We start from the raw sequence: 22758 nt of genomic DNA, 5'->3' as shown, positions 1-22758 counted from the left end.
GACACACAGACACACACACACACACACACACACACACACACACACACACACACACACACACACACACAAGCAGAGCAGTACTTGCTCCCATATGTGAGAGGGGAAGTTGAGTAAAGGAGGGAGGGATCAAATAACTAACAGAGTCAGACAGCCACACACAACAAGACAACACACCACAACACAAAGTCATTCTCTGTGTGTCCGGCCTTCAGGTGAGGTGATCACACCAGGAATCCTCGTATCGAGGAGCTAACAGACAGGACGAGGTGAACGAGTCTGACTCAGAGAGAGAGAGACCTCCCCAGACTGTTACCTCGATGCTGCATGAAGGTGGAGTCATTTAGGGGTAGAGAGAGAGAGAGAGAGAGAGAGAGAGAGTGAGAGAGAGAGAGAGAGAGAGAGAGAGAGAGAGAGAGAGAGAGAGAGAGAGAGAGAGAGAGAGAGAGAGAGTGAGCGAGAGAGAGAGAGAGAGAGAGGGGAGCGGGGCAACACAAGGGGACAGATGGATTATCTGACATGCGCCTGGATTGACCAACGCTCCTTTTTAAGTCCTGAATCCTGGTTTTCCTTCTCAGTTTGAAAACTGAAACATGTGGAGTATGGCAGATCAGACAGGTACTCTGTGTGCTGCATCTTTGCTGATTCCACTGGAAATATAAGGATTTTTATTGCAAACTTTCTACCTGGACAAAAGAGAACTTTATATATTTTTCCTTTATTTCCTTTTATGGAAATACAGAGGTTACACTGGAGCAGCAAGACTGAAACCAACCGTATTACAAAAACAATTCTGAGAGAAAGAGAAATCTGAAGGAGAGTGGAAAACAGGATTGTTACTGGAGTACACAAACAGGGTAATTTGAGTATTTTTTTAAGCTTTATCAGACTGATTCATTTTCCAAAACAGACTCGGGCAGTAGATTTTCTGATCAACAGCCTGAAACTTTCATCAGTGGAAAAAACCCAGAGGATCAGCTTTAAACACTTGTTGAGGAGGCTTAACGCTGTTCAAATTGTTCAGGTGGTTCATAATCTGGACTCATCTTGGGGACCGTCTCATCCTCTGGACTGTGGAGGGCTCCCCTCCCTGCCCTTTCAGCCTCTTCTCGCCCCCAGCAGCATGTCCCAGGCTCTGAGGCTGCCTCTAGTCCTCCACACAGCACACTACCATGGTCAGATGGGCTGCTGGAGGGAGTAAGGCTGCTTCTGCCTCGTCCGGCTCCAGGGCTTGGTTTGGGGCTCGTTCTGGTTCTGGTTCTGGATCTGGGGTCAGCTCCAGCCTAAGATCATCCACACTGCTCCCCTCTCTGACTCAGTCTCTCCTGGTGGCTTTTGTGCTTCTCTCCTTCCTTCTAACCGGGGCAGCCTGCCATCCGAACCGCAGGGACAAACTGAGACACACAAATCCACGGACTCTTAAGGTTCCTCTGAACATTTCTGAGACTGAGGTTGGTTTTAGGCACAGGGCCACCGGGGGCCCGCTGGGTCGGGCTGGAGGAGCGCAGGGGAGGCATGTGCGCAGCTACAGTCATCTCCAAGGGGACATACGGAATAGGAAGCTGTTCTCTTTCCAGAAGTTTTTTCTGAGAATCGACAGGAACGGACAGGTCAATGGAACCAAGAGCAAAGATGACCCCCTCAGTGAGTAACTGTGAATAAATTCATTTTAATTGCAGAAGAAAAAAAAATGGAGTCAGACTCCAAAGATGACTTAAGTCTTTGCAGTGTCTGCAAATGTTTAAGATGATCCAAGGCCAGGCTTATTTGTGCTAAAACATTGCAGCTGGTTAAAAACTTTCAGGCCTCTTTAGCTCTGCATCAGAAATTTTAGGGCTTTTAAATGTTGCACAAAACAAAAGCACCTGTTGATTGCTCTAATTCTGGGACATTTGTGACTCCATGAAACCCTTGAAAAGTTTTGGTTGTTGCTGATTCTAAGGCCTAATTTTTCCAAGCTCCTCTTACCTCCAAAAGTTTGCAAAAAAATTACAACAAATATAAACCTGGGGAAAGCACTGAATTTAAAATAATTTTTAATCCTTAACCCGCGCTCATTTCCACAGACCACCAGCCCGCCCACTGGTTTGTAGTTTGGCCAAGTAATCCCCGATTAGAATGGCCTCTTTTTGTTTTAAACCAGACATCCAAGCGATATCTGTGCTGTCCAAACACTCAGCACAATGATGGTAGCTCTGAGATGCTTTAAAAAGGAGCAGGGGCAGATAACCCTGCCATTATCAGGCCGTCTTCACAGCCCAGAGTAAACAGACCTGATAACAAGCAGAGAAGAACAGGCCTTGTGTTGTCGTGGTGGTGGTGGTGGTGGTGGGGGACTGGGGATATGGATGTCAGCCTCATTGATGCTTTTAGGCTCTCGCAGCTTTTTCTCTGTGTCTGTGTCTCTTTCACTCTCCCACTCAGATTGCCCGCCTGCCAGCCAGCGAGGAGCAAATTACACACCCTTGGTCACAGATCAGACATTTGTTTAAGGCTGTTTGACGTGCTCACTCACAGGAACACGTCTTTAAAGTGATTACACGTTGTATGTTTCGGCATATCAGTCAGTTGAAAAAAAAAACCCTATCCTCATTAGTCTTCTAGCATTCCCACCGAGCTACGTGTGTGTGCCTATCAGCCAGCGGGCACTCACATGCTCCAGTGGGTGTGTGATCATATAGTAACCAACGACGACACATGTGCTCGCTTATTACTGACACACACGTATATGTCCTTTTCCTCCCTGTTTCTCTCTGTCCCGCCAACTCGTGTGTGTATGGAAGCTTTTAATGTTCCTCTTGGGAGAGCTAAACCACACATTCAATCAAAGAGACTTGGGGGGAAATGGCACGAGGAGGCAGAATGTCAGGGGAGATGTTTGTTTTGACAAGGTCATGACAGAGGCAACTTTATTTACTGACCGTGTTACACTGTGATGCCTTTACTGCCGCCTTCGTTAGTGGTTTCTTTTAAGTTGTAAAACTGGAGTGGCGTGAGGAAGTCTCCCTCGGTTTGTCATAATAGTGGTGTGTGAGCCTCAACTTTATGACCGTTTTGGAGGAGATTTAACCTTCTGTCTCCATTTTTTTTAGTGCACACAACTCTTCATTTTATAGGAGTGTGTTGCCTTAATTCAAAAGTCAGTGTAAGTCAGTTTGAGGGAGGTGAATGGGAGCACAGGAGGACTCTCTCTAGAGGTACAAGTTCATGAATGACACGGCTGAACATCATTGTGGCCACATCAAAGCAATGCGTCTTCAGTATCAATGGTGGTGCCATCAAAAAGCTGTGCCTGAGGGGGTCTGGGGACACTGTGTGTGGATTATGTGGCCTGGTATCAGGTTCTCTCACGGTAAAGGATACTACACAAGAGTAGCTCCAGTCTTTGCTGCGGCCCCCGGGGCTAGACATGATCCCAGGGCTGACATCCTTTGTAGACCCTCCATGGTCCCTTGAAGTGACAAAATATCAAGTTTTTTAGCAATGAGGGGACGACTAGTTGTTGAGCCAGATGAAAACACGATACATACAATTCCACCTCAGATCATTTTTAAATCCCTTATTTGTATATTTGTCTCGTCTGAGAGGTGTGCTAGATCTGGAGGCGTTGGTTTTAGGTGCTGCCTGTGGCCCTTTGAGGACCCAGCTCACTGTCTGTTAAAGAGCCAGGATCCAGCCTCCCACAGATTTATGGGGATGCCAGCGCAAAACTGTCCCACATGGCTTTCCATCCCGCTGGGAGCCTGTGCTGAGGTTACAGAGAGGCAGAGAGAAAAGGAGGGAGATTATGTTCAAGTCAGCTAAGGAGCTATCTGCATGGCCTGAGTGCATAATTTAACAATCTATGATTCACAGATGACTTCTCTTGAATTTATTGACTACCAGCAGCTCTGGATGGCCTGTCTGGGAAATATTGCGAAGTAGAACTAATGCAAAAGCTGGCGGTAAAAGGGTTTAGTTAATATCCTCGGCTGTGATGGTGTGAGAGGACGAGCCTGTCAAGATTGTGTGTGTGTGTGTGTGTGTGTGTGTGTGTGTGTGTGTGTGTGTGTGTGTGTGTGTGTGTGTGTGTGTGTGTGTGTGTGTGTGTGTGTATACGTGTTGGGGCCACCACTTGTGTGTGCTGCAGGGGCCAGGCCATGTGTGCAAGATGCTTGTGGACATGGCTCAAGAAGTGTGTGTATGAACGTGGATGTGTGTGTGTGTTTGTGCACATTCATCTCCTTTAATCAAAGCAGAGGCCTTTTGCGTGGTGAAAAAAACACATGGTGCTCTTATGGAGGTTTTAAGGAGAGAGATGTATAGCTTTTCTCCAAGGAGGGGAAGAGGATGGATGTCTCTGCTCTGTAAATACACTCAGTGTGGTCCTTATCAAGTGTTAGTACTATAAATCCTGATTTATGTCTCACCACAAACCATTTTTCTGCATGGGAATAGGGCCAATCACTTATCTGTCCAAATGTTTTTTTTGTGCAGACTGTGAACATTCATTTAAAAATAGGAGGGAGAAAGACGCTGCAGAGTGCATAGTTTTTGGCATCCCACTGTGGAAAAACCACCCTTAATTCTCATTGGCGTTGTTGCGCTTCCATTCCACAACCAACGCACCATTTAGTGCTGTAACTCCTAACAGAGCATATAAATAAGCCACACATTAGGAAAAAGCAACCAGCATGCAAAAGACAAACTGCTGGATCACCATGCACACAGCTGAATCTGGCTGCCTGAGTTTACACTACTTTTTTTGCATTATGTGGTTTGTTAGATTTACCGCACACACAGCTTTGCTATACTATTGGATGTTGCACTCGGTGGAAAATAAATGAGGGGCATGTTTTCTGTTATTGCGTTTTCCCATAAGCTCATCGCACAGCAAAAAAGAGTGAATGGGGAGTCTGAGTTTCACAGCCAGGTTTCAGTGTACAAGTGCACATTCACCTGCTGCAATATTAACCATGTGTGCACATGTGAGTGCAGAAGTGCGTGTGCTTTTGTGTGTGCGTGCGTGTGTGTGTGTGTGTGTGTGTGTGTGTGTGTGTGTGTGTGTGTGTGTGTGTGTGTGTGTGTGTGTGTGTGTGTGTGTGTGTGTGTGTGTGTGTGTGTATACAACCTGTCTCGCCCCTGCCTCCGGTGGCTGACTTTGATCAGTGATCATTACAGCCTTACTAATCCTCACTCCACCCCCAGTCTCACTGTCATGGCTCCTCTGTCCTCCTCTGTTCTCCTTCCTTTCATCCCTCCCATGTTTACAGAGCAGCCAGAGCCTGCCATAGATTGTCTTACATCCTCACTCCGTACCCGACACCCGATCCCATACAGAAAAACCAGCTCCTCTCAGATCTTCAATGGCCGTTGTGTCACAGTCCCCACCACACCACCGCCTTTGCCGATCCAGACCTCACTGCCCTGAGGTGCCACTGTTTGAACTAGAAACTGATACGGGCAAGACCTCACGGTCGAGGAGGGATGCTGCCATGTTTTTTTTAAAGGGAAGGGTTATTCTTTTATGGGGGGCACACACCTGCATCATCCCCTCCACTCATGTACCTGGCTGGCAGCTACAAGACACCCCCTCTCCAGCCACCGCAGAGTGGGTCTGCCACACAAACAGTCATCAGACGGAGGAGGGGCTACAGATCTGATCAAAGGATGTCGTCAACTCTCTGGAGTTCACACCCCCCACACCAAAGTGTGTGTGTGTGTGTGTGTCCAAATGTGTGTGTGTGTACACATATGTGTGCTTATCGGGATAAAATAACGACAGCTCACAGGAAGTGGGGAGAGGAAGTCAGGGAGGGAGGCATGACATCAAACATGCCATGGGAACAGGGGAGGCTGGCTCACACACTCACACACATAAGAAGAGACAAGTGGGTTCTGTGGTCAAAGGACACATTACGAAGTTATATCTCTCTGACCTCTGATACCAGGACCACACAAATAACCACAGCCGTCTGCAGAAAAAGCTTGCCCTTGTTAACTGGGGTATAAATTAGCCTCTCTAATAGCCTACCAGAAACCTGAATTACTTGTGTAGGGACTTGGAAAGCTAAATACCAAACAGAACATAAACAACCTGAGAATCTCTGCGGTTTCCACCCATTAATTTTAAAACTAAATGGCCTGCACAGCTGGAATCTGTTATACAGGTGTGGGTTGTAAAGTTGCTTTATAATATCACTGAAATGATGAATGAGCTTAAAGAGAAAATGTGACCTTGCCCACAGTTCCCACACTGTGTGTTCCCACATGTTAAGTGTCCTGAAATGAGCATGCAACATGTGGTTATTCATTAGTTACTCTGACAGATGTGGAGCAAATTTATGGATTTATCCTGGCCTGTTGCGGCTGCAAGAGTCTGTCGTTCTGCCGTCATATTTACAGCATTAATGCAGCATGAAAAAATTGTTTCACCTTGACTTCCATGGTTTTTTGAGTTTTATATTTGTCCCTGTTAGCTTAAAAACGTGTTTTTCTTTTGAGGTCAGCGCAATTTATCTAGGAAATGTAACTGTTTTACTTTCTCAAATGATTAAGAGGTGTGGATTGTCACACATATTGACAATTCAGTCTTGTCCCTGAATCCTAGGTATTCTGGAAATCACATCGGTGGACGTGGGAGTGGTGGCCATCAAAGGGCTGAACAGCAACTTCTATCTGGCAATCAACAGGAAAGGCGAGCTGTACGGAGCGGTGAGTATCCGGGTCAGAGGTCAATCTGAATGCTCCTGACTAGAGATAGTGTTAGATTCTTCTGTCCTTATCAAAGCCCTGTGCTTATCTCTACTTCCCTAAATGATGGGTCAGCCTTAAATGTCTACTAGAACAGTTCACACGTGATCCTCCAGAAGAAGTAACTGTGCAATTTTCAAAGTGCACACCAGTTTCTGCACAAGCACAAAAAGCCAAACATGCAGTACAGATTAAGGAGTAGTACATAAACAAGGCACCGTCTGCAACCACAATGGATTTGCACGAGAAAATGATGTGTGTTTTGCCTTAACCTCTCATGTCGGGGTTATAACACTGAAACATGATACCTGCTGTTTTTTTCCAGAGAGTCTTTGGTGTCGACTGCACCCTGAAGGAGCGCATTGAGGAGAACGGCTACAACACGTACGCGTCAGCCGAATGGAGGAACAAGAAGCGGCAGATGTTTGTGGGTCTGAATGTCCACGGGAAGCCGCTGAGGGGAAAGAAAACCCGCAGGAGGAACACGGCCACCCACTTTCTTCCAATTTTGGTGTAAACTGGAGAAACTAAGTGGAGCAGAAGGTGGATAAGCAGCACTGGACTGAGAGGTTTTCAAAATATCTGTAAAATAAAGACATTCACTGAGAAATCGCTCATTTGGAAACAAGGCACTAACACTGTTACACAAAAATATGGTCTCTGCTTCCGACTTTAGCCGAGATCATGTACTTTATTTGATAGGAGAGGATGATATCTGTGTTTTCTGTGGCACGGGATGCAATACTGATCCTTTTTTCTGTGCCAAACAGTTTGCAACTTGAGAATGTGTGTAATGCAGACCAAGCAGAAGATACTATCCTAGCTATGAACTGTGGTAGACACAGAAGTATCTAAAGATGTTATTTATAATCCATAATCTTCTGTGATACATCAGATTATCCACATCATAAAGAAGAGGGTACGAAAAGGGATTTGATAAGGGAAATGATCAGATATAATAGAGGGTACATCACATGTAAAGCAAATGTTGGATACTTAACCACTGTGTTTTTGACTGTATTGATATGATTTATTTATTTTGTGAAATATTTAACTGGAGGGGAACACTTACAAGAAAAGCATTCCTTCTGCATTCTTAACTTTTTATAGGAACTCTATTATGTGAAAATAAAATACCACCTTTCTCCTCTGCAATGCATTTGTCTTGCTTCTTTAATACGCCAAAAATGTGCGTCACTGGAGGAGAACTCGCAAAAATAAGTGCCACATTTTCTCACAAGTAATATGAGAATCCCTGGTGAACACTGAGGTCATGGTAAGTCTTTTCTTATCAGGGACAAAAGGAAGCTATTAATGCCTCGCCAGATATTCCATGTGGCAACCATTGCACTAACAATCACTTCCCAAACAAATGGGAAGCTCACAGACCGACCACAACAAAATGGGAGGAGGGTAACATCACATACGGTATTTAGATGCTGACACTACTTTATATTATTAAACTATAAATCAGGCAGCATTCCCTGATGGCAGGAGGGTTACAATAACAGAGATAAGTGCTAAAACACCTGAAGATAGTCCTTGCAAAAACAAAGACAAAATAAGATTTTCATCATGCTGGTCTTCTTTACTACTTCCCATTTAGAGGCAGAAATGTGAATGGAGGGGAAGCAGGGATATGACCTGTGTCTGACCACCCACTTCCCTTAGTAATCATCTGCAAACACACTAATCAATGACAGCTGTCTCAATGCCAGATCAAAAGACCACGGGGAGAACATTAACACCACAGGCTTCCGGGCCTCATGTTCTTTTATCCCGCCCCTCTTTGAGCATCCATCATGAAAAATTGTGGGGAACAGACGAAGACAGGAAGATGGCCGTTACCTTCATGTCCAAATTCATCCACGTTGACCCATGACTGTGACTCCAGATTTAAAGAAGCAAATATAACAAAAGCTAGGAATCCACATTACAGGACAGCATTTGCTGCAGGCCATGGTATATTGTTTTTTAAAGGTTGTTTAAGGAATCACTGTGACAAATGATTAATACAGAGGAATGCCACAGTGCATTCCACCATGACAGTCAAGGCCCATGGCAACATATGGAATACTATTTCATGACCGTCTATTACTTTTTCTTCACTCGCTCGAGTGATTGTTCAACATGGTGTGGCTGCTGCACCTCTGAGGGCTCATTCTCAACAGGGTCTGATGGATAAACCTTCAGATGTTAATGCCTTAACCAAGTTAAAAACTGTTGAGCAGTTGTTTAGACCAACAAGACCTTGTCTGTTGTAACTGTTTGGATTTTAGTTTCTCTAAAGTTGCAAGACAGAATACACAGCAGGAAGGAGCTGTTTTGTAAACACTTCATACAGTAGCAACATATGTTCCTTTATTTGCTGTGTAACCTAATTGTGCAGTCAATAAACCCACAGGAATATAACCTACAGAATGTTTACTAATGCAACATAAAACTGCCCTTTTTTTGCATTAAAACCTTCAGTTTTGGGTGTGCGCTTCACCAAAACACCACCAGTAATTTGTCATCTCATGCATTCCCCAGAACCTGTGAATGTTTGAACTCCCTCCAAGACACTGGCAAGGGGAGTCGAGAGGAGTTGGGGGTAGACAGCAATAACAGAAAATAGGGGTAGTAATCTTTTATCAGAGTGGGTCTCTGCATTTCTGGCACAGGAATTCTCTGTGGCATAATGTGATCCAGCTTTGGGAAACAAGTGGAAAATGACTGGAGGCTAAAACAACTAATGAATACTTACACTGAGAGGTCTGGTGCAACACATGTTTGTAGTGGGCAGCTACTGAGTGAGCTCAGGGGAGAGAGAGAGGCACTCCTGAGGGGTTGCACGGGTCCAGAAACTTCTCTGATGGTGCAGGAATCTGAGTGTGATATCAGTTACGTGTTATCCATCAAATCTCTGTGTTTTGGCAAATATTTTAGATCACCTCACATATCGCTTAACAGGATAATCAAAACAAGAAAACTAAAATTAAATGAAGAAGTTTGAAACTTCTCAACCAGAAAACTTGGCAGTGTAAATATATTTTCAAACAATTATACAGATCATATGGAAGATGAAACTCACAAATATCATTTAACATTTATTAAATAGCCTTATTATGACATGAACACAGTTACTTTAGATATTGAGTCTAGGGTTTTCTATGAGTATTTGGATTAAAAGCTGCTTACATTGAATGATACTAGCTAAATCTGCATAGAATATACGTTTAACATTTAAAGTCTCATTTATAAATATACACAATACAACTTCTGTAAAATATATTATACTTGATAAATATTGCTGAACACTGCAGTCATTGAGTCTGTCCTGTGCTCTTCCCTCACTGTCTGGTTCGGTTCTGCTACCAAATCAGACGTGAAGAGACTGCAACGGACAGTCAGGACTGCAGAGAGGATCATTGGTGCCCCCCTGCCCTCCCTCCAGGACCTGTACTCCTCCAGGATGAGGAGAAGGGCAGGCAAAATCCTCACCCAGGTCACCACCTCTTTAACCCTCCGGCCGGCGCTTCAGAGCTCTGAGCACCAGAACATCCTGGCACCGGGGCAGCTTCTTCCTTCAGGCCATATCCCTCATGAACAATCACACCGTAAACCACTAAAGACTCCTGTGATACATCCCATACATGTGCAATCCTTGATTTCCAGTGCAATATCTCAACAACCACGCGCAATATTGTAATTTATTCTATAACATATTTTATTATTATATTCATCCTCTGAAATGTGCACTCTGGCTTAGGGTAATTCATTTATGTCTTAAAAGTACTTCTACACCTTTCTCTGTACAGATAGTATTTTTATTTTTATGTAGAATTTTTAAGGTTAGTTTTTAGGTTTTTATAATTATTGTCCTTACTGTCTTGTTGTGTCCTTACTGTCCTGTTGTTAAGTACCAGTGTTCCATTCCCCACGTCAAATTCCATGTGTGTGCAAGCTCACTTGGCAATAAAGATTTCTTGATTTTCTCGATTCTTGATTGATATTGCACACCTCAAAATCATTTTATAAAGTAGGCCTACCTGTCATAGAGCAAAAATAATACTCATCAAAACTAGAATTACTTTCAAGAATTGTTTTTACAGTTCTAAAATTATAAATGCATCACTTTCAGTGGTGGACAGTAGCAGAGTAAATTTACTTGAGTACTTAAGAACATTTTTTTGAGTATCTGTACTTTAAATTTCACTCAGTTCAGGCAGTTCATTTAGAGGTGGTAATGATGGCTATAATTCTCAACCTGAGCACCCATGGCCATATCTTCAGTCCGTGTTAGAGGTTTTTGAAATGAAGAATGATACGTATAGCTTGAAATGTTCTCTCTGTTTCCCACTCTGCCCAAACATACAAAAATTCACTGTCCAACCTGAGAAAGATGTCGAGCTACGTAACATTTGTTTAATTCCTGATGAACATTTCAAACTAAGTTGTCTGTGTTTGGAGTAACTTGTTGCTGTTTTTATTCCATGGTATAGTTTTTAGAGATTTCAAGTAATGTTTTCTAAATAAACATAATGTAACAGAATGTACTCCTACGTATTCTTGACTGCACTCATGCTCTGTGAAAATACGTTTTGAGATTTTTTAAGTACTTTGAATACTTAAGTATTTTTAAAAGGAAGTACTCCAGTACTTTAAAGTAATAATTTGACAGAACAACTTTCCTTTGTATTGGAGTAGATAATGAGTAATATTGGACCTGGAGTATCTATACTTTGACTTAAGTAATGAAGCTCTGTACTTTGTCCCCTACTGATCACTTTTGATGAAGAATGAATTAAAAATCGAACTTACGCCCGTCACCAACAGGTTTGAGGCTCTGTTTTGAGACGGCGTGTCATTTCCACTCCATGACGCTAGAGGGAGCCAGTCTGACTTTCGACCCCACGCTCAGCGACAGCGAGTTTGTTGTGAAAGGAAGTGGGTAAAAAAGTTGTGTGGAACTGTCCGATATAGAAAAAAAGGCACCATGAAAGAGAGATAGGGTGTGTTTAGCAGTGATTAAACACACAAACGAAACAACAAATAGTTTTTAACGTGGACAGCCTTTCTTCATCTCTCCTCTGATGCAGCTCTGAGTGTGAGGCTGACTAACGAGCCGTCATGAATGAGAATTTCGACCGAACTCCTGGAGCGGGGAGAAGCCGAAACCTACCTGGAGAGCCCGGGTTCGTGGGTTCTGCCGTGGATGGTGAGACCAGAACCACGCTGTTCAATCAGAGGGAACCTTTGAGACAGCCGCGGACATGCCCGCCATTTGCCGAGAACAACTCGAGCTCTACCAACGACGTGGGAGGTAAAGAGTCAACGAGCTAACACCAACGTTCACAGAGCTAGCAGGGCAGGCAGCGAGCTACTTTCACATTCGATTTCACGAAAATGCAACATGCTGATTTTATCACTGAAGGCCGACATGTTAGCTTACTGTCAGCTATCTAAGAAGCGAAGGGATAGGAGCCTCTAATTTCACCCGCTGTAAAACATGAGCTGTCATTAGCTAGCTAGCTAGCCGCTACATATTGTTGACATTTGCTAACGTCAGTTAGCTTTTTGGCGGTGCGTCATGCACCTGTCGGATTGTTGTTTCATGAGGTGATGCTGCATCTAAATTCAGATGTCACATAGTTGACTACTCATACCAAACTCCAGGCTGTATAATATAGTTACATCTACAGTTATTATAGTAAAGATACAGCTGACCTAAAGTTATATTGAGTTAGAAAAAGAGAAAAGGGGGAATTATGAGCTCAACCTCCAACTCTGAAAAAGTGTGTTGCGGATATTAGTTTGGGAGTCTATTTCTAGAAAGATAAGATACGATAAACTTTATTGTCCCCAGGGGTAATATGTCGTGGACATAAGTGCAGTGCTTCTCACAATCAATACATTCATTCAACATACAAACATACAATAACATGCCCACTGTCAAGATAAGAAACCATGTCACTGAGGCATACCAATGACACAACAAAAGTACTAATACAATAAATAATAAAAATACAATAAAAAAAGAGAGATAGCAGTAAAATAAAGCAGTAAGTCACTCAACCTGTATTCTTCTGTTTTTGCTGTGAAACAATATCATAATGTGTTAGTTTTGGGGGTTGAGTTATATTTAGTGTTTCACCATGGCTTTATAATCCTGTTGGTACATCACACAGAATACTCCAAGCAGCAGCGATTCTAGGATTGGTTGTTTAGGGGTGCTGAGCACCCAGAGAGCTGCCTGGCCGGGCAAGATACATTTCAGTGTTTTGTACATTTTAATGCAATTTCATTACCACATTTGTGAAAGAAAAGTATAACACTTTTTGGGAAAGTCTGTGACTAAACCATCAAATCTGATAAAGGTTATTTAAATGCTGAGCCACAGCAAAAGAGAAAAGGATTGGAATCATAAAAGAAACATATGGTAACCCTAATTTCTGTGGAAACTCATTTTGATACAGCAGCTCCTCAACATATACATAATCTGTATGATTCTGGAGTAAACCAGCCCCCTATAGTGAGTACCAAAAATACAAAACATCGACATTGGAGTTATTTTTTGGACTTTCAATTGAAATGCAATGCACAACATGTAAAACACATTAACAGAAATGGACTTTTTCAATGTTTTCTCTGCCTTTTTCCTTCTTGTCTGTGTTATATAACTTGATAAGTTTTGTGTGCCACTATTCTCTGTTTGTTTTGTTACCTTGTTCTTCATGATTTTGCACTCTCTCCTTTCCTTCCCCTTTTTCGGTGGAGCTGCTGTATTTTTGTTTTTAAAGTAATACGTTTTCAACCAAGTACTGTATGGTTCTGAAACTTTTCTAGCTTCTTAAAAAGTACATATATAAAAAAAAATATCTCAAATTGTAGGGGTTCTGAGATTCAATTTAGGGGTGCTTCAGCACCCCCAAAAATGTTCTAGAAGGTGTATCATATCGAGCTGTATCGTATGGCCAGTTACCCTGCTGCTGCCTCAGTTATGACTTAATGTCGGAAACAGTTGGCCTAAGCCCCTGAGGGTGCTGGTGTGTGATTTAGTTACAAATGAGTTAGAAATGACTTGGCCTGTAGTGCAGTCTTTACACCTAAACTTAGAGGTGAACTGACACATAGCAGGATCAAACCAGCGCTCTTAGATATCTGCTCCTGACCTAAAATGAAAAATGTGAGTTTGGGGTGTGACATGTGGTCACATGTGTTTGTGTAGTATTATCCCTCAGGCTCTTTAAAGAGTAAGGAATTCCTTTAGTTGCTCAGGCTGTAGCACTTGGTGGCAGATGCACTCACACATACACAACCCAAACTCCAAAATGGATCATAGAGGAACGTCTAGATTTTATTATGCTCCGTTTAAAGAAATACCATTGACATGATAAAAAACTTTTGATAATTTTTCCCACTAAAAAGGCTAATCAAGTGTACTAAGAATTTTCATCTCTTTGTATCATAAACCTTATTTATATGGAACAAAATACTTTTCCATGTGAGATTAGAAGAGTCTAGTACAAATATATAAGAAAGGCAAAAATCTTTCTTCTTTCTCTTTCAGATTTAAAAAGACAGAACAAACCCCAACAACATTCCAATGCCAACAGCACATCAGCCTCCAGACGGTGTAATGATGTGGATTCTTTGGCCTTGTCATCAACGCTGTCAGCCAATGCCCCAGAGTTTGTCCCCTCTGGATTTGGCCCATTTGACGTAAGGAGAATCTTTATCCTTATCATCGCTTTTATCCAGATAACGTTATTCTATTTCTTTCAATGTATCTAATGAACAACTTCAGTAGCTGTTTTTTTCCTTTACTTCTGTTTTTCTCTTCACATGACCTGTGCCTGATGCCCCTCCATTATTACTCTCTTCAAGATCTATAATAATAATTTCTCAGACATTAGGATTATAATCTCGTTATGCTACACAGTTATTTTGCATTGGCATCACAAGGTTATCAGAATATTCCCTTTTTTTCTTTAAATTGTGAACACTGTACAGGAGGACCCCGCTTTTTATGATGATAGTCAAAGCTACGTTGAACCGACCCTGGACGACATGGTCACTGAGTTCCTTGGCCACCTGAGCTCCTCACCTGGGTCCTTTGAGTCGGACGTTGAACAGATTACTGGCATGCTCAATGCCTGGGTCACTACCGAAGAGTCGTTGCATGAGCTGGTGGAACTGATCTACACACAGGTTTGGATTAACACATTCAGTCCTCGCTTCTTGTTTCTGTTGATATTAACTGACATGTCAGAACTTTTCTGAAAACATTTGAGCTTTGAATTGAATATAAAAGCCTGTTTTTAGCAATACGTGTTCAAGCTACCAAGCTTGGTATTAATGTTTGTTTTTATTGCAGTCTACTGCCATTCCAAACTTCTCGTATACGGGTGCCAGGCTCTGTAATTATCTATCCCATCACCTCAATATCAGCCCACCAAGTGGCAACTTTCGCCAGCTGCTGCTGAAAAGGTGATTCATTTCTGCTTTTACCAAACTCGAGAAGTGTTTAGATCAGGGATGGATGACTAAGGAAAACATCTACTTGACTCTTAAGCAATATATATATCTCTTGTTATTATACAGCTGTCAAAAAATCGTCATACATGTTGTTTTAGATAATATAATAGTAGCAGAAAGTGTTTGTATCCTACTGCAGAGTAATAAGTAGGAATATATCATTGGTCATACTTACTAGCTACAGGGCAACAAATAATATGCTCAATATGCAAAGCAGTGTGAACTGTTTTGTTTTGTTAAGCTGCCATTTAAAAGAAAGACTGTTGTCTGTTGTAGATGTCGAACAGAGTTTGAACAGAGAGATGCTGCTGTTCAAGGAGACACGGAAACCCAGAAGAAATTCCACTCCTTTGTGCTTTTTCTGGGAGAGCTCTATCTGAACTTGGAGGTAAGATATTTCATCTATTTTCTGCCTCCTTTATTTAACCAATTCATTAGAATTTATACAACATGCCATTTCCCTCATTGTTGAAACACATGATCACATCACTCAGCCCTTCCTTTATCCTCATTAGGCAGTGTTTGAAGTAGATTGTGACTCTGTTACAGCTTTATCCAGTATGCCTTTAAACTTTTGATTAAGTCATTTAATGATATTTTTGTCAATCTGTTTCTGTTTCTTCAGGTCAAGGGTGGAAAAGGAAAACGAGCAGATATCCTTCTCTCTGCTCTGAATGACCTGATGAAGAGTCTGTTTGATAAACCTGTGGATGCAAATCTCATCTGTGCTGTTAAACTACTTAAGGTTTCAGATCTCAATCCGATGCATTTGTAGTGAAAGCTTTGCAGTTAGCTCTGTTTTTACTAATGTAATAAGAATGTGTTTTGACATTACAGCTGACAGGCTCAGTACTTGATGACGCGTGGAAAGAGAGCGGAAAGCAACACATGGAAGAGCTGATCCGCAAAATTGAAAATGTTCTACTGGATGCCACCTGCAGCAGGTGTGTATGTTAATGAGGGCTGTTGTTTGCAGCTGTTCCTCATGGCTTATGTTGAAGGTAACTTGTGATTTAAATCCTTTATAACCTGCTTTTATGTCTGAGCTGCTGCAAATGTGCCAAGTGCAAAGACACACACAGAGGTGATGAACCTGTGTGTCCAAGGTGCAGCACTCAAAGAAAATGCGCCATCATCCAAACGTTGCAAGAGTAGATCATTTTACAATCACACCAAAAGCTTTCTAATGTGAGATTTTTTTCTCTCAGGGACGTCAGACAGATGCTTTTGAAACTAGTTGAATTGAGATCTAGTGATTGGGGCAGAGTCCGGTCTGCTGCAGCAGCCAGCAACGCCACCCCAGACAACGATCCCAACTACTTTATGGTGAGTGTTTACTGCCTCACATACCTTTTTCTGTTACATTTTTCCTTTTTAATAATTCAGGTTTTGGTCATGGAATTGTTTTCTCCTTTTAGAACGAACCCACATTCTACACTGAAGATGGAACTCCTTTCACAGCAGCAGATCCAGGTAAGACTGTTGAAACATGTCCAATATAGATCAGCAGTGGTATCTCTGAGGTCTAATCAGAGACACTTAAATAGAACTAAAATATCTTCTTTTATATTTGTCTTAAAAACATTTATCTTGTGTTGCTTCATGGCACTATATAACCACACACACTGTCCGATACATTAACATTGTTATAACATAGCCTTTTTAGTGACTCATTGTTGTGCTGTCCTCACATTTTAAACACGATGCAGCTACAATACATCTGAATGTTTTTCCTCTCTGCTTTTACAGAATATGCTGAAAAATACCAAGAGATCATGGAAAGGCAGGACTATTTTCATGACATGTATGGGGAGAATGGAAATGAATTGTAAGTACATATCATCGGGAGAAATTAAAAAGGCGGTCTGTAAATGCTTGTTGTAATAATAATTTCCGCCCCTCTATCAAATTTTGATGATATTTTCATCTTTTGTCATGTGATGGATGTGACACCGTTGCAGCCACAAATAGGTCACATGACCACCCCTGACCTGTGGGCCCCTGAGCTTGGCGAATGGGTCTGACTGGCCCACAATGCAACAGGGTCAAGCATGGTCTCAGTTTCAGTGTAGTCAGCAGATGGGTGTGAAAGAGGGCTTAGTTCACTACTGTATTCTCTCTCAGAACAGTGTGTGTCTCACTGTGAGCTATGTTTTTTTGTGTGTCTTGTACATGTGAGTTATATGCACATACTGGAGGTTTTGTCTGTGGCTCTAAATCTAAACCCCTCGTTTTCTTGTCTCTATAGATCTGAAGACTCTGACGACGAGATGGGGCCTGAGATAGAAGAAGCTTTTGAGAGTTTTTATTTAGAATCGGAGAGGAAACGAAAACAATGACGTGAGACACATACATACTGTACTTCTCCCTATCAACTTGCTGGAATGTTGAAAAGCAGAGTAAACTAGCATCTGATAGGTTCAAACTTTCACTTAACTGCAAACAAGCATTTTAACAAAAAGAGCTGTTCATAGTTGCACTCCTGACACTTTTCTCAGCGTTGATTAGAAAATGGGGACAATCAACAGGACAACTGTTTGATATATTGAGGTATTATTGTGTTTTCAGACATGGAAGTTCTCTCTGTGTTGTTTTGAATTCTTTAAGTAACTCCTTTCCTTTAAACCGAAACTTAATGCCAAGAGGAAAATAGTGTGCTGTGAATTTGTTTTAGAGTTCTTTTTGGAACGGGAGAAAAGTTTCAACAAATGTGTGCATAGTTTTGATCTATTTTTGTGCATAATTTGATGTTTTAATTCATACCCCAATGCAGAAAGTGCAGGCCAAAACACTCATCAGAGATCATTAGTTTTCATTTAAAAAGCACTGTGCATAGCTGAGGTAGGTGTTTCACTGCATACCTGTACAATGCATACACAGCCTCTATCCCCGCTGTTTCAAAGGTTTTGTTATCAGATTGTTGATATGAAACGCTACGCAGTTTACCTGAGTTGTCGGTCTCTGAAAGGCTGTGCAGTGTGAAAATCCATAACAGCACCAAAATACAAAAACTCAATACATACTTCACTAATCTAAAAGTATGATCTGACTGGTTCTTGTTGAAATCTTATTTTGGGATTTAAGTCAATATTTTAAGTAAATGTATGTTTCAAGTGATGATTCAAAGTTCTGAAAATGCAGTGAATCTAACCCCAGTTTATTTCCTGAATGTAGCTTTAAAAATCTATGCGGCGCATTGCAGTATGCAGCGGTCAGTGTGACCTCACTTAACTGCAAGGAGGATTCATACTCATTTAAGACTGAAAGACTGTTGACCAGCAATCCATGGAGCCCAAAAAAAGGAATGTTGTTTTATAGTTTGTAAATATAATTTATGCTATTGTTTGCCTGCAATAAACTCTTTATAATGTGAGATTTTAGCTGTTGCAGCTGTGATTTGCGTGTAAGCCTCTTTGTTGAGTGACTACTAATGACACAGTTAAACAGAGCTACCACTTTAATAGGTACACTAAAACCTCTTGATCTATTTACATTTTAATGCTCTAACTTTGAAGTATACAAGTAGATTGTCAAAAAGAAATGTGTAGCTGCACTATTTATTTGCATTCAGTGTTGATGCTCACTCAAAATTGTATTATGAAAAGGATGTTAGACAAAAGTTCCTTTTCCACATTTTCAAACAAAAGCATTATCTTTTAGGATTTAAGAAATGTTTCAAGTGGAAAATAATCTGAATGTACAAAACGATGCAAGAAGTTCTTGGTAGTTTTCATCTGGATTAATTTTAAAGGTAACTCGAACTACTCTACTTCCTTTTGCAGTGTTATGAACAGAGACATTTTCCCTCAATGAAACCACTCAATCAATACTGCCCTCATCTGTTAACTTTGTGTCTGTGCAACACTCGAGAAAAAAGTGCAAAGCTTTTTAATCAGTGTTACATTTGAACAAATCAGGCAGTAATGCTAAATTTATCTCCACATATTCTAAACCCAACCACTGATAGTTTAGGTCAGTGCTATAATGACGGCAAAGCCAAGCATATGGAAAGAAAGTTGTCCTGAGAACAACAAGACCTAACAGGCAATAAAGATAGAATTTACAGATATCACATTAAAGCTATCACTTGTGCATTATTTAAACCATAATTTACCTTGTTCATCAGTTACATTAGCAGATTGAATATCAGTTGTGATTGAAGATCATTACATTTGAATTTGAATTCAAAAATCAAATCCAGTACTCTGCAATGAACTCCTTTTGTTGCAATGTTGTCTGGATCATTTTCAGTTCTCTTAAGGAGTAAACACAGATAGACACACTTTAAACTTTTTTCATAAACATAGTAACTTACATAACTTTTATTCATTATGGTACAACATTATTCAAATACCAAAATAAGGATATAAAAAATATCAGTGAGAATCATGTTGAGGTGACTCTATGCATCTTATATTGAAGCATCTGCTGCCCCCTGCTGACCAAGTTATGAAATTTTACTAGAAAAGTCAACCATTCACTAAACACTTGAAAAATCATCAGATGTAACTTTTGATACTTCTTTAATGTTCCTATTAATTTATCAGAATTTTAGATAAAGTGAAATCCAAAATAAATGAATCAACATGGATTATTCTCTGCTTTAACACTGCTAATTGAGTCAAATTTTCACTTGTTATTAACTGCAGGATCAAGGTTTTACAACAGTAAATCCCATTATTGTACCCAGTGTTTTTATGAATCACAGTAAGTGTTTTAACCTTGTGGACTCACTCTAAAAAAGCTGCAAGAGTCATGCTGGTGCACAAACATTTCGAGTATTGTGAACTGCTTCAAGTTTCACATTTAGAGACGATACAAGATAAAGGCAGAGCTTTTGTGTTGAAAGCACTTTCCATATTAAGAAAACCCAAGTAGCATCTTTGCTGTCATGTCAGAAATGTGTCGTGTTCTCAATGGCCTTGGAAATACTTTGTGGTTTCTAGACTTCAGAGGAAAATAACAAACAGTCACTCTGCCAATCCCTCCCCTTCAATGACACACCACAACTATTTTTCCTGCTAAATTGCTCTTTAGTGCTTTCTAGCTCTCAGCAACCAGCATATGTTCAACTGTGAGACTGAGTCCATCATATGTGTCAGGGGTGCAGTATACTGAGGCATCCTGGGGACCTTGTGATGTTATTATTGCATGCACACCGACCACAACAGTCATAGTTGCAGCCTTGTTATGGACCCTTGCTGTGTCTCTTCCCCTTTCGCACTAAGTGTGAAAAAATTGAAAGCATTTGAAGTTAGATGTAAGTTAGATGTGGTCGTAACATCATATTTTAATGTTAGGAATTCATTTTCTTATCTAACTGTGTAACTTAACTTTAAAGAGAAATACTTTGCAGGGAGCTAAAGTAAATAGTTATCACTACTGTAGCTGGGGACTACTTTTTGTGCAAAGAGAAAAGGAAACCCTCACCTACAGGTCCGTCTATAACTTATCTCCAACACACCAAGAAAGAATCATTACAAGGTTCACCCTTGTGCTAGTTCTTTTCATTATTTGGAGAACAAAGTTATTTTGTGGGTAGCGTGGAAAGTCTGAGTGTACATCACCACTGAGGCTGCTAAGGAAGCTCAGTGCGCACTAAGATATCTTTATCTACAAAACATTGGCTGTCAATGCATGACTTGCATAGAAAAATGCACCATATGTGCACTTTCATTTTTTCATCCTTGTCCTCAGGTTTTTGGGAAAATGTTCCTGCAAAAACCTTACAATAGACAAAACACTAGTCATGTGGCAGGAAGGTAACTTCACCCACAAGTCACATGACCACCGTGTTGGTGTGCAGCCATTGACTCATGAGCCCCTCTGAGCCTGCTGAATGTGACTGTCTGGCTCACAATAAAACAGGGAAAAGCAGGGCCTTAGATTCTCATTGGTGTCAGCAGATGGCTATGAAAGAGGGATTAGTTCCCTGCTATGGTCCACTCACCGAGGACTGCGTGTGTTTCTGCATCTGTATTCCATGTATATTGCATACCTTGGTTTTAAGCATTAGGACATTGTACAAGCACTTACACAGCAATATACATACATATTTTTGGTGGGGTCTTCATCTGAAAGTGATTATATCTGTTACTTTACCACACAACTCACAAATACAGCACAGAGGATGGGCGGTAATATCTATATAACTTAAACCATAGCCTCGCAATGAACAACACTTTTGGGGAGAAACAAAAAACAACTGAAAAAAATATGTAATACCTAATGTGACATTGAAAAACTACCAATTCAAAGAATTCACTACTAACAATGATCATTTAGCCTACTCCTAAGGTAGACAGAAGTTTCAACAAAAACTGTTGACAGTGATTTTGGGGGGGACTAGTTTTTAAAAAATACATTCAGTTTAAGTCTTCAAAAGTAATCCTTAAACTATATGAGCCCTATGAAATTAATTTAATGCACCTCTATGTAGTGGAGAAGTATAGGATGTTGAATCAAAGTACTTGTATGAAAATATGTCAAATTTTGCAAGTGAGAAATTCCCTCTTTAAATAAAGACAAAGGCCTAGTCCTGTGTTTATAAATGGTCTGACATCCAGGCTGACTTCAAATGTGGGGATTTTTAATGACATGCACACACTGCTCCATTATGTCATAGCCTAACAGGAAAACAGACCACAGGCTTTTTTGCTTCAAGATACTTCCTTACATTGTTAACATCATGTAGGAAAGGATGCTGCCTTAAACTCTCTGAACTGCTGTTCACAAAAATAATGTATACAATAGAATGAATGCTGCATCCTGTTAAAATGGGAAAGAGATATTTAACATTAGAGACTCATCCTACTAGTTATTATTCACTTCTGGGAAAAATGAATGTTGTACTCTCTAAAGTCTTTTCATCACAAATGTCAGAAAAAAAGATGAGCCTTTTTCCAGGGAATCACGCCGTGTCACTGCCACTGAAAACCTTGACCCAGCTCATTTTAATTCTCAAGGTGCCCGGTTAACCAGATGACTTACACAGGAGTCATGCCTGCACAAACAGAAGAGTGGGTGAGAGGGTTCAGCTGCTGAATAAGGTCTTAGATTGTTGCTTCTAGGCCAACTGAACCTTTTGTATTAACTAAACTGAATCACAACTTCTTCACCCAGATTCTCATCACTCTAGTTTGTAAAGGGGTCAAAGTATCAGAGTTTAGGGGGGGGGGGTAATTAGGCTGTGCCTGGTAAGTGTCAGGCTGTTAGGACAACAGCAGCATTTCAAGGCATAGCCACTCTCTGCTCAATAACTAAATGGCTTGATTACAAACACTGATGTTGTCCTATAAAGTGATTATATTCACCCCTCTCTCTTTACAACCACTGAGGTGTTCTCCAGTAAAGACTTTTACTTCCAGCTGCTTAGTAGCACTCAGTGACCGGTAGATTTCAATTGGGTTGTATTGGGCTGTTTCCAAGTTAAACCATGTGAGTGTGATCATGGTGTTCCTGATAATCACAGCTTGAGTCTAAGTGAAGTAAATTAAGCTTACATTTCCA

At 41.0% G+C, this 22758-nt stretch overlaps 2 protein-coding genes and 1 long non-coding RNA gene across 5 annotated transcripts; 2 read left to right on the top strand and 1 right to left on the bottom strand.

Moving 5' to 3' along the window:
* Nucleotides 1-696: 696 nt before the first annotated feature.
* On the bottom strand, nucleotides 697-11676 carry LOC117818844. The gene is made up of 3 exons (XR_004632405.1): nucleotides 11533-11676; nucleotides 9476-9596; nucleotides 697-1583 (listed from the first exon to the last, which is right to left on the bottom strand). It is a non-coding gene; the product is annotated as an uncharacterized LOC117818844 (long non-coding RNA).
* On the top strand, nucleotides 729-7730 carry fgf10b (fibroblast growth factor 10b). The gene is made up of 3 exons (XM_034691950.1): nucleotides 729-1641; nucleotides 6587-6690; nucleotides 7055-7730. Exons 1-3 carry the CDS (start codon nucleotides 1170-1172, stop codon nucleotides 7244-7246), a joined length of 768 nt encoding a protein of 255 aa, XP_034547841.1. The 5' UTR covers nucleotides 729-1169; the 3' UTR covers nucleotides 7247-7730.
* paip1 (poly(A) binding protein interacting protein 1) lies at nucleotides 11551-18629 on the top strand. Of its 3 annotated transcripts, none has more exons than XM_034691948.1 (12): nucleotides 11551-11658; nucleotides 11811-12034; nucleotides 14282-14433; nucleotides 14725-14922; nucleotides 15089-15201; nucleotides 15526-15637; nucleotides 15875-15994; nucleotides 16087-16193; nucleotides 16458-16575; nucleotides 16668-16722; nucleotides 16999-17077; nucleotides 17498-18629. In XM_034691948.1, exons 2-12 carry the CDS (start codon nucleotides 11842-11844, stop codon nucleotides 17586-17588), a joined length of 1338 nt encoding a protein of 445 aa, XP_034547839.1. In that variant the 5' UTR covers nucleotides 11551-11658; nucleotides 11811-11841; the 3' UTR covers nucleotides 17589-18629. The 3 variants fall into 3 exon arrangements, with proteins under 3 accessions (XP_034547839.1, XP_034547838.1, XP_034547840.1); XM_034691947.1 differs by having other exon boundaries at nucleotides 11629-11723; XM_034691949.1 differs by lacking the exon at nucleotides 11551-11658 and having other exon boundaries at nucleotides 11665-12034; nucleotides 17498-17589; nucleotides 18424-18629.
* The last annotated feature ends 4129 nt before the right edge of the window (nucleotides 18630-22758 follow it).

Source organism: Notolabrus celidotus, chromosome 9 (genome assembly GCF_009762535.1).
Source record: "Notolabrus celidotus isolate fNotCel1 chromosome 9, fNotCel1.pri, whole genome shotgun sequence".
Taxonomy (NCBI): domain Eukaryota; kingdom Metazoa; phylum Chordata; class Actinopteri; order Labriformes; family Labridae; genus Notolabrus; species Notolabrus celidotus.
The sequence above is the reverse complement of the archived record's forward strand: the minus strand, read 5'-3'. Positions and strand labels throughout refer to the sequence as shown.

Excerpts from the sequence above, each read along its gene's own strand:
- fgf10b (XM_034691950.1), top strand. The coding sequence starts at position 1,170 with ATGGTCAGATGGGCTGCTGGAGGGAGTAAGGCTGCTTCTGCCTCGTCC. Across the intron at positions 1,642-6,586 it reads GAGCAAAGATGACCCCCTCA|GTATTCTGGAAATCACATCG; the intron begins GTGAGTAACTGT and ends CCTGAATCCTAG. Across the intron at positions 6,691-7,054 it reads AAGGCGAGCTGTACGGAGCG|AGAGTCTTTGGTGTCGACTG; the intron begins GTGAGTATCCGG and ends GTTTTTTTCCAG.
- paip1 (XM_034691948.1), top strand. The coding sequence starts at position 11,842 with ATGAATGAGAATTTCGACCGAACTCCTGGAGCGGGGAGAAGCCGAAAC. Across the intron at positions 15,638-15,874 it reads AGCTCTATCTGAACTTGGAG|GTCAAGGGTGGAAAAGGAAA; the intron begins GTAAGATATTTC and ends CTGTTTCTTCAG. Across the intron at positions 15,995-16,086 it reads GTGCTGTTAAACTACTTAAG|CTGACAGGCTCAGTACTTGA; the intron begins GTTTCAGATCTC and ends TTGACATTACAG.